This window comes from Mandrillus leucophaeus, unplaced genomic scaffold, assembly GCF_000951045.1.
Source record: "Mandrillus leucophaeus isolate KB7577 unplaced genomic scaffold, Mleu.le_1.0 Scaffold201, whole genome shotgun sequence".
Taxonomy (NCBI): domain Eukaryota; kingdom Metazoa; phylum Chordata; class Mammalia; order Primates; family Cercopithecidae; genus Mandrillus; species Mandrillus leucophaeus.
This window is the reverse complement of record NW_012102044.1, coordinates 888,521-899,004: the sequence shown is the minus strand read 5'-3', so window position 1 is coordinate 899,004 and position 10,484 is coordinate 888,521. Positions and strand designations below refer to the sequence as shown.

General features: G+C 56.9%; 1 protein-coding gene across 2 annotated transcripts in view; it reads right to left on the bottom strand.

The window, feature by feature from the left end:
• Positions 1-344: 344 nt before the first annotated feature.
• ADPRHL1 (ADP-ribosylhydrolase like 1) overlaps positions 345-10,484 on the bottom strand; it is a 31,323-nt gene continuing 21,183 nt past the window's right edge. Inside the window, exons 4-7 of one of the 2 annotated variants that reach the window (XM_011979425.1) lie at positions 7,700-7,840; positions 3,997-4,124; positions 2,589-2,721; positions 345-1,377 (exon numbers count right to left, since the gene is read on the bottom strand). In XM_011979425.1, coding sequence (XP_011834815.1) covers positions 1,220-1,377; positions 2,589-2,721; positions 3,997-4,124; positions 7,700-7,840 — 560 coding nt within the window. In that variant the 3' untranslated portion in view covers positions 345-1,219. The remainder of the gene's footprint in view (positions 1,378-2,588; positions 2,722-3,996; positions 4,125-7,699; positions 7,841-10,484) is intronic. The other variant, XM_011979427.1, reaches the window with a different exon arrangement.

Below are 10,484 nucleotides of genomic sequence, written 5' to 3'. Positions count from 1 at the left end.
GTAAGCCTAGACCCAACACACCTGAGAGTGGGGGTCCGTGGCGCCCGCCTGTGAAGCCCACCGGCCTCTCTTGCCAGTCCACTCACACAGGAATCCCAAGTGGGAGCATAAAGACGCCACCACTTCCCCCTTTCAAATCAGCCCATAGGAGACGACAAAGCCCGTGGGGGTAGGGCTTGCATTCTGGATGCCCACAGAGATTCCAACCACCCAGGCTTTCGGCCCCGCGGCCTCCTCTCCCTGAGGCTGGGGCTTCCCCGGGATTCCGACTCTGCCCAGGGGAGAGCCCTTTAATGAAATCACAACAAAAAGAGAGGCCCCAGCCAAGCGGCCAAGCACAGCGATAAACATCAGTCAACTGCTGTTTTATTCACACCAGATGCTGCATGGAAAAATCATGTCCAAATGTATTTTAAACAAGAGCAAGTGATCTCTTTTCCCAGACTCTCTGAGAGAGAACCTCACGGCAGGGACAGCGCTTCCTCGTCAGTGAGCCCGGCAGGGCAGGCGCCTAGGGGAAAGGCCTGCTCTGCATCTGGACCTGGCCCACTAAGGCAGACCACAGAGAGACGCCAGAGCTGGCAGGAGGCCATTTAGGTTCTGGTTTTCTCCGTGAGTTATTTCAAAAAGAGAATGATCTTAAAATCTAGTGTGATTAAACAGGTGGGGTTAAGAGCAATGCTTGTATATGTGTCCCCCAGGCCCCAGTGTGACTGTTTCTCTGTCCAGGCACACACGGCCCACTGTGGACATGGTGGGGGGTGGAGGGCAGGGAGGTGGCGCATCGGCCCTCGAGGAAAATGCACCCCTGGAGGTGGAGGCGGAGGCGGGACGGAGGGTCTGCAGTGAGGGCCTGCTGGAGGCCACCACAGTTAGTGTTGTTGAAGTGAGTGAGTAAACAGCATTAGCTCTGCGGCGGAATAAAATACACCGTCTGTCCGGGAGACTGCGGGTGAGTGCCACGCCTGGACGTCCAAGTGCAACAAGCCACACGATGTCAATGTGGATGGTGGAGGACGGAAAGTATTCCCGCAGGACAAATGGTGTATTTTATGCAGCAGTTAGGATTCTGAGATTGGAAATGACAGTTAGATGTGACCAGTCAGGCGCAGACTGCAGTGGAGCCGCACAGAGACACCCTCACCCAGGGGGCTGCAAGAGGACACTATGGGCCCCAGGGTGGCACTGGCTCTCTAGGGGCAAAGTGGCAGAAATGACTTTACTTCTCCTCTGTGGACAGGCGGTAGAGGGCCGCGCCCAGGTCCTCCAGCTTCTCCTTGTCCTCCAGGTCTTGGTACAAGCCTTTGGGAACGAGGTCCAGGCCGTACAGCAACCCAAACAGGCAGCCTGCAATGGTGCCCGTGGCTGCGCTCTCCCCTGAAACGCAAAGGCAGCAGTCGCAGTGGGCTCCACCTGACCAGGGCCGCGAGACCCCTGGGGCTGGCCACCCCTAAGGTGGGCCAAACCCCAGTTCTGCTGGGGGCGGCTGGTAAAAGGGACAGGCAGGCTGGCGTGGTGGCTCACGCCTGTCATCTCAGCTACACAGGAGTCTGAGGCGGGAGAATCTCTTGAACCCAGGAGGTAGAGGTGGCAGTGAGCCGAGATTGCCTCTCCGCACTCCATCCTGAGTGACAGAGTGAGATCCTGTCTCAAAAAAACCCCCCAAAGTAAACGGGAGGGGGACAGGTGCTTCCCTTCTCCCTCCCTGGGTCAGGCATCTGTGTGAAGCGGTGTTTCAGCACTAAGAGTCAGTGAGACGCCAGGACGGTGCAGAAGGAAGGCGGAGGGAGGGGAGCCCGAGGCCGCACGGTCCCACCCCTGAGCCAGGGTCACAGAGGAAACCCCTCAGGGGCTGAGCCGGCTCTGTGCAGAGGCTTCCTGACCAAACGGGGCCACATTTGTCTTTTCCCAGCTCATGTCTGGTCAAGCTCAGCTCACTGAAGTGAGGCAATTTCAGCAGTCTCACAGAACCTGACAGCTGCTCCCACAAGGCACGGGGTTGATCTTATGGGTAGGAGCTGCCTGGAGCTGCCACAGCCACTCTGCTGGGCTTCTTCCTCTCCCTCCATGGCCAGAGACAGCCTGGCCGGCACGGAGCCAGCATGGATGGAGCAGGATGCGAGCCCAGGACCTAACTCGAGGCGGCAGTCTGCAACTTTGCACAGAGGCTGCAGAGCAAAGGACAAGACGACAGTGACCTCGGAACAGAACCCTGTGAAGGTGGCCAGCCTGAGGCAGCAGTGGCAAGGGTAGGAGCCTCCATACCCCTACACCCCACCTACTCCAAGGCCGCACTGCCCTCCAGGCTCGTGGACCAGGCGAGAGGCTCTTGGTCTGCTGGAGCTCACGGCAGGACCTGCAGTCACACCTGTATCCTGTGACGTCTGCACGTGAGTGCACGTACGTCAGCCGGTGTACCCTGGAGCCTGCGCCCTCCCAAAGCGGTTCCAGAAAGGAAGAGAAGGACGCATATGCTGGGGCTCAGGAGGTGGTGCCTGAATGCCTGCCATCCTAGGACACTCCAAGGGGGTGCTTCAGGAGAAGGGCGCTACCCTCCTGGAAGCCACGGCCATTAAGGAACATCTCACCTCCATGAAACATGGCCCGGTGACACAGCTCAGTCCAGTTGTTGCCTGCTGCAAGGAGGGCGTCATAGGCTATCATGGGGGCATCATGGCCTCGTCTTCCCCCTCGACCTTCTGAGCTCCACTTCCTGTAGGTCTGACAAGAGAGCCGTGGGTCAGGGGCATGTGCCCAAGTGGAGCCACTTCTGGGTACATTACAGCACAAGCTTCCTGGGCCCATCCTAGTGAACTGTCATTCCACCCACCCACCCTTTTCTTTTTGAGATCGAATCTGGCTCTGTCGCCCAGGCTGGAGTGCAGGATGCGATCTCAGCTCACTGCAACCTCCGCCTCCCGGGTTCAAGTGATTCTCCTGCCTCAGCCTCCCGAGTAGCTGGGATTACAGGCGCACGCCACCACACCTGGCTAATTTTTTGTATGTTTAGTAGAGACGAGATTAGTCACCCACCCACCCACCCATCTATTCACGTATCCATTCATCCATCCACCTATCCATTCACCTGTCGAACCATCCACCCACCCATCTATTCACCATCCACTCATCCATCCACCCATCTGTTCATCCATTCACCCACCCATTTACCCACCCATCCATTCACTCACCCTCCCACCACCCACGCACCCATCCATTCACCCGTCCACTCATCCATCCACCTATCCATTCATCCATTCACCCACCCATTTATCCATTCACCCACCCATTTACCTACCCATTCATTCACCCACCCTTCCACCACCTTCCACCTACCCATCTATTCACCCATCACTCATCCATTCACCTATCCACCCACTCATCCACTCATCCATCCACCTATCCATTAATCCATTCACCCACCCATTCATCCATTCACCTACCCATTTACCTACCCATCCATTCACCCATCCATTCATCCATTCACCTATCCACCCACTCATCCACTCATCCATCCACCTATCCGTTCATCCATTCACCCACCCATTCATTCATTCACCCACCCATTTACCTACCCATTCATTCACCCACCCTTCTACCACCTTCCCACCTACCCATCCATTCACCTATCCACCCACTCATCCACTCATCCATCCACCCATCCATTCATCCATTTACCCACTCATTCATCCATTTACCCACCCATTTATGTACCCATCCGTTCACCCACCCTTCTACCTACCTGCCCTTCCATCCACCTAATCAACCACCCACCCATATACCCACCGACCCACCCACGCACCCATCCATTCCCTTGTCCACCCATCCATCCACCCATCCATTCATCCATTCACCCACCCTTCCACCCACCCATGCTTCTATCCATCCATCCATCCACCCACCCATCCATCCATCCATCCACCCATCCACCCACTTGCTATGCACTTATTGAGCACCGCTGGTGTGCAGACATTGCCCCAGTGCCAGGACAAGGCTCACCTTTTCCCTCTCTTCTGTGTCATAATTGTCAGGGAAGATGGCTTTATTTTCTGAGTCTTTACTGATTTTCCTCTCCTCCAAATAAAACTGCCATTTAGCTTCAAAGTAAAACCAGTGCTCCTGGTATTCTAAACATAAAGAACAGGGTGAGCTGAACACAATGGCATCCATGAGGTGGGGCGGAGGGCCCTGGGGCGGGTGCAGGGAGGGAGGGGACGTGTCGATGCCCCTCCACCCAGCTGCAGGCATGTGGAGAAGCGGAGCACCTGTCCTGGGGTAAACCACTGAGCGACTGTCCAGAATTATGAACATGCTGACATTTGTAGCTGCTTTCTTTCTTTCTTTTTTTTTTTTTTTGAGATGAAGTCTCGCTCTTGTCCCCCAGGCTGGAGTGCAGTGGTGCAATCTCAGCTCACTGCAACTTCTGCCTCCCGGATTCAAGCGATTCTCCTGCCTCAGCCTCCCGAGTAGCTGGGATTACAGGCGCCGCCACCACACCTGGCTAATTTCTGAATTTTTAGTAGAGACGGGGTTTCACCATGTTGGCCAGGCTGATCTCGAACTCCTGACCTCAGGTGATCCACCCATCTCGGCCTCCCAAAGTGCTGGGATTACAGACGTGAGCCACCGCGCCCAGCCTCTTTTTTTCGAGACAGATTCTTGCCCTATTGCCCAGGCTGGAGTGTACTGGCGCCATCTTGGCTCACTGAAACCTCCACTTCCCAGGTTCAAGCCATTCTCCTGCCTCAGCGTCCTGAGTAGCTGGGACTACAGGCGCCCGCCACCACGCCTGGCTAATTTTTGTATTTTTAGTAGAGATGGGGTGTCACCGTATTAGTCAGGCTGGTCTGGAATTCCTGACCTCAGGTGATCCGCCCGCCTCAGCCTCCCAAAGTGCTGGGATTACAGGCGTGAGCCACCGTGCCCAGCCTGTAGCTGCTTTGAAAGGACAGCAAGCAAGATGGAGATGGGGCAAAAGCATTTTCATTACATTGTTGCATTAGTCCTGTGCCTGCAGAGCAGAGCGGGATGTTTCATTACTCCTAATTGAAATCCAAGCCCCTGAATGCTCTAGGGACTTCTTGGAGGTCATCTGGCAAAGAGGACACGGACTCAGAAGGGAGTCTGAACCTGCAGCCACACACCCTACAGACCACAGGAAATCCCTTCCCCGCTGTGGAGCCAGGAGGCGTGCAGGCTGCCCAGACCCAGGCCCGCTGCCCTCCTGCCTGCCTTACGGTGAGCACCCCTGCCCACCACATGCCACCTCCTGCTCCCTGGCACCACAGGAGCCACAGAGGGCGGGAGCTGTGCATGCTGCTGGTGGCTGTCAGGCCCAAGGGACACGTGTGCTGATCACATGTGGTGACAGAGCACAGATCCTGTCTGCCTGGCTGTGGTTGGAGGGCACAGGGCGCTGGAGAGCAGAGCTGAAGGGCTGCAGTGGGGGAGACCATGCTCCTGCCACAGAGCTCCAGGCCACAGGGAGGCAAGGAGGGCCCTGGACCAGGCCCTGGACGAGGCTCACAGGTCCTCCGAAACTCTGGGCCAACTTGGTTTCACACAAGTAAAAGTTCAGCCCCCTTCGGATCTTGTTCAGCGACATGAAATTGGAAGTGAAAGACGCAAAAGTAAGAGGGCAGCGGCCACAGGCGCATCCCATGAACCCGGCACAGGGCCTGAAAGTCCGGGTGGAGCGTCAACATGGACCTGGGCGCAAACTCAAAGCACGGCCTCTCACCCGAGTCAGCGGGGTTGGCCAATTCGGAAACAGATGTCCAGACACAAAAGGAGGGAGCTAATTTGTGAACTGTCCTCACTGCGGAGGGGTCATGTCAGGTGGGCCGGCCGGAAGCCCAGAGCAGCGTTTCTGGGCTTCTGAACGTTAAGTCCGGTGGATGATTTTAGACGTTCTGTTAAAAAGGTTTCTGTGTCAAGGAAATTCATAAAACTCTGGGTTAAACGAATTTGAAATTAAATAGATTTATTTGGAGGACTGTTTCTCAGAGCTTTAAACTGGTGTCTGTGCATTTCAAATCCCTGAGAGAAAGAATAAAGCTTTCTGAAGAACAGTCAGAAACATTCCGTGAACACAAAGGGGAGGAGGTTTTGCTGGTCAGATAATTCCGACCGTTCTTCAGAAAATGCTTTGAGGAAGACTGTTTTGAATCCCAGAGTTCTGGGAGAACATTCGTTAATACTGTGTGAATTCAGTCATGGCGTGGCCCCATGCCTCACTGCTCACCCGTTTCTAAGGTGGGTCAGGGCGACGCTCCTGGGGTTAGGGAGATGACTTAGCCCCTGGCTCCAGACAGCCACCTCGGCTGGAAAGAACCTGGGGCCACAGGCTTGGCCATCTCCCACCGCTCCCACACCAAGCGGTAACAGAGATGAAATCACCAGAGATAAAGTGTGTGCCGTGGCCTGCCAGGAGTGCTCAGCAGTCACGCTTCCTGAGGACAGCCAGGCCGTGGGGAACACAGAGCAGCGACTCAAGGAGGTGGTGACTGTGTGTGGATGCTGACCTTGCTCCCCCATCAGCACAGGCCTGGTGGCTGAGCGGCCCCCGAGCCACGTCCAGGCAGGTATCCATGGCTGCACCCCCGTGGAAAGCTGTGCACCAGCCCCCACGAGGCATTTCAGAACATGCCCCTGCGCCTTGCAGGGGAAATAAAGGGATTCACTGGTTTTTCTGTTTCTGGAAGACTTCAGACCAGGCGAGGTGGCTCACGCCTACAATCCCAGCACTTTGAGAGGCCGAGGCGGGAGTATTACTTGAAGTCAGAAGTTTGACACCAGCCTGGGTGACATGGGAAACCCTGTCTCTACTAAAAATAAAAACAATAGCCAGGCAAGGTGGCAGGCGCCTGTAGTCCTAGCTACTCGGGAGACTGAGGCCGGAGAATCGCTTGAACCTGGGAGGCGGAGGTTGCAGTGAGCCGAGATTGCATCATTGCACTCCAGCCTGGGCAACAGAGCCAGATTCCATCTCAAAAAAACAAAAACAAAAACAAAAACAAATCGAGACGACTTCAGCCTGAGGCTGTTTTGAAAACTAAGCAAACCTGATCCTACATTCAAATCCTCCCTCTCCTTCTCCAGGACACACTGGATACCTTATTTCCAATTTCCCCAACGATGCAAAGACGCCAAAGGCTGCGTGAGGCTGCCTGTGCTCCCCGTGCCGCCCCCTCCCCTCTTAGACGGCACCTCCCGTGGGGTAGAACCTTCCGGAATGGTCATGGATGTCCTAGCCCCACACCTGCTGTCCCTGCCTCTGGCCGGCCTCATGGGGCTCCTGAGGGAAGGGCCCAGCCCTGACCTCGCCCAGACCGGCAGAAGCAGAGCTTTCCCAGGGCGCACCGCGGGTCCCAGTCACATCCCAAAGGCTGCCAGTCACTTGGCGCCTCGGACTGGGGTGGACGGGGACGGCTGGATCCCCTGGAGGCAATGTCCCTGGCGGGCACAGGTCTCTCTGAAGCTCCGGGTGGGGAGGCAAAGCCCTCCCAGGTCAGGGCAGAGGCAGACTGGTCGGGAGCAGCATAGGGCCTGCCTTGTGAGGCCAGCTCTGCTCACATGGCCTGGACGGGGCCCTCCCATTTCCGTCTAAGAGTGAAGGTGCCTTGAAGTATTTGGGGGCCGACGGAGGGGCTGAATCTGCCCAGATGCTCCGAGTGTGGACTGGGGCCGCGGGAGGGCTCACCTGCCGTGTGCCGGATGGTCTTCCTGCAGTACTCTTCTGCCAGGGGTACCGCCCGGAGCATGTCTCTCCCCCACTGCACGAGCGGCTTTCCTTGTGCGGCGAACGACACAAACAGGGCCGTGCACAGGGAGCCCAGGAAGCCTGGAGGGGCGGGGAAGAGAGAGGGCACCGTCACCTGGGCGACCCGCCACGCTGTGTGGGACCCCCGAGGGAGGGTTTGCTCGTGTTCCATCTTTCCCATGCTCAGGTGCACAGTTCGGTGGCACTAACCACGTTCACACTGGATGTCCTGCATCCTCTCTAGAACTCCCGATCTTCCCAAACCGTAGCTCTGCCCCTGCTCCACTCACCCCACTGCCCACCCCAGGCCCTGGCCGCCCCCATCGACTTTTCTGTCTCTGGATGTGACCGCTCTGGGTGCCTGCTCCTCGTGGAACCACACGCGACTTGTCCCTCTGTGGCGGGCATATTCCACTCAGCACGCATCTGCAGGGTCACCCGCGTGGCTTGCCACGGCTTCCCTTCCTCTCCGTGGCTGCATCGCATTCCGTGCGTGGACGAACACATTTTGATTACCCGTCATCTGTGTGTGGCTGCATGGGCCGCCTCCGCCTTTGGCTGTTGGGAACACCGCGTCACGTAGACCATTAGCATCTGTGGCCGGGGGTTATCAGTTAATGAGCCTGTGCAGGAGGAAGGCAGAGGTGGGGGCTCTCCTGACTCCAGGGAGACCCTGCAGAGCTCTGGGGCCATTGTGCACACTCAGGCGCCTCCTGTGCTGGGCTGACTCCTGTGCCCTGCTGGTGCTTGGGGCTTTTCTTGTCTGACTTCTGGGTGTGCATTAGCGGCCGGCAAGCTCATCAGCACAGACAAGCTCAGAGCTCACCTTATAGGCTCTGTCTCCCTTATTTTCTTTGGTATGTCAAATTTTACAACTGTTTACTGAAAAAGAAACGCATGTGAGTGTGTGTGTGTGTGTGTGTATAAAACATATATATATTTAATAAAACACGGTTAAGGAAGAAGTTAAGTCCGGGAGGCTTGTCCTGGTCCATCTTCCAGGGCTGTGGGGAAAGATGGGGCCAGGGGATTCTGGGGTCCTGAGCTCACCCCACAGTCCACACAGCCAGCCCAGCACTTCACGGAGCAGGTGGCACTGGGTGCGCAGCTCTCAGGGAACAGGGCCACGTCTGGCCCTGCCAGGCTCCCATCCATCCGCTGCACTGGCCTCATTAGACGCTAGTGTGGGAGCCATCAGATGGGAGCTTGGAAGAGACTGATCTTAATTATCTGAATTATTCACAATGATCCTGGCCATGATGAGGCTAACAATGCCTGGGGCTGGCAGGACAGTCCTGGAAATCCCGTGGTCACTGTCGGGGTAGAGACAGCCCTGGAGAGGCCGCCTTTTCCAAAGACATGAGCTCTCTCCTCTCACTGTCAGCCATCGTGGGGACCACAGCCACCGTGGGTCAGTAGTGGCAGGAGGCGAAGGGACAGCCATGGTACTCGTGATGTGGTTTCAGAGATGCAGTCGTGTGGGAGGACCAGTGACGCTGTGGTGACAGTGCCAGTAGCAGCAGCAACAATGGTGGTACTCGTGACAGTCATAGTGGGAGCAGTGTGGGGCCAGCGACTGCAGCAGTGGTTGTCTTACTAGTGATGGTATCATGTGGAGGCACCGGTGGTATCAGCAGTGACAGGACCAGTAGCAGCAGCCACAGTGGAGATGGCAGTACGGGTGATAAAAGCGGAATGGTGACAAAAGGCAGGGGTGGCGGTGGCACCAGTGGCGGCGGTGGCAGTGGCACTAGTGGTGGCAGTGGCAGTGGCACTAGTGGCAGCGGCGGCAGTGGCACTAGTGGCGGTGGCGGCAGTGGTACTAGTGGTGGCAGTGGCAGTGTTGCTAGTGACAGCAGCAGTAGGGATGGTGCGGTGCTGCTGATGGGAGCAGCTGTGGTCAAGGCAGTAGTTCAGTGCGAGTGGCCATGCAGGTGAGCAGTGGCCCCTGTGTGCCCAGCCCTCACCCCACTGGGCACTGCTCCCAGGGTGTCTTCGTGCCACTCAGTCCTCACGAGAGCCTGTGAAGGGCATGGCGATCACCCTCTTGTGGACGAGGCGTGCGGGGCTGAGAGGTTGTGTTACTCAGTTTTGGAGCCATGTTAGCTTCAGAAGGGTCGGTTCTGCTGCAGACCCTGCGGGTATGAGGCCCACACCCACCCAGGAAAGGGGCGAGCCCACTGTCACGGCGCTGTTGGCCAGAGGCAGGCTCCAGGGTGGGTGCCGTGTGCGTTCTGACGTTCTGCTTCTCTGTACACCAGAGCAATGACACCCGCCCTACCGGGGCTGTCGTGTGGGGAAAAGATGACCCTAATCCCAGGCTGGGCCACGGTGAACGGCCACTGAACACAGCCGCTGTGTAGAGCAGTCGCCCACGACACGCCATGCAGAGACGGGCCGCAGAGACAGGCTGTAGAGACGCTTTCCAGTGGCTGTCGGGCCACTCTTGAAGGCACTAATCAGGGCCTCCCTTGGCCCGTCGGGAGGGCTGCAGCAGCGGCAAGAGTCTATGAATCGTTCTCAAGCCCAGGGCTCTGGGCCAGTCCTGTCCCTGCCTACGGCTCTGCCTCTGCCCAGGGACACCGCAGCTCTGGGCTCATGGGAACACGCAACGCACGCTGTAACACAAACTGTGGTTTGAAAATGGAAAAGGGAGTAGAGTTAAAAAGCACTTTGAAGTGTCAATTTCATAAAATCAAACCCTTAAAACATTTTTGGTCATTAT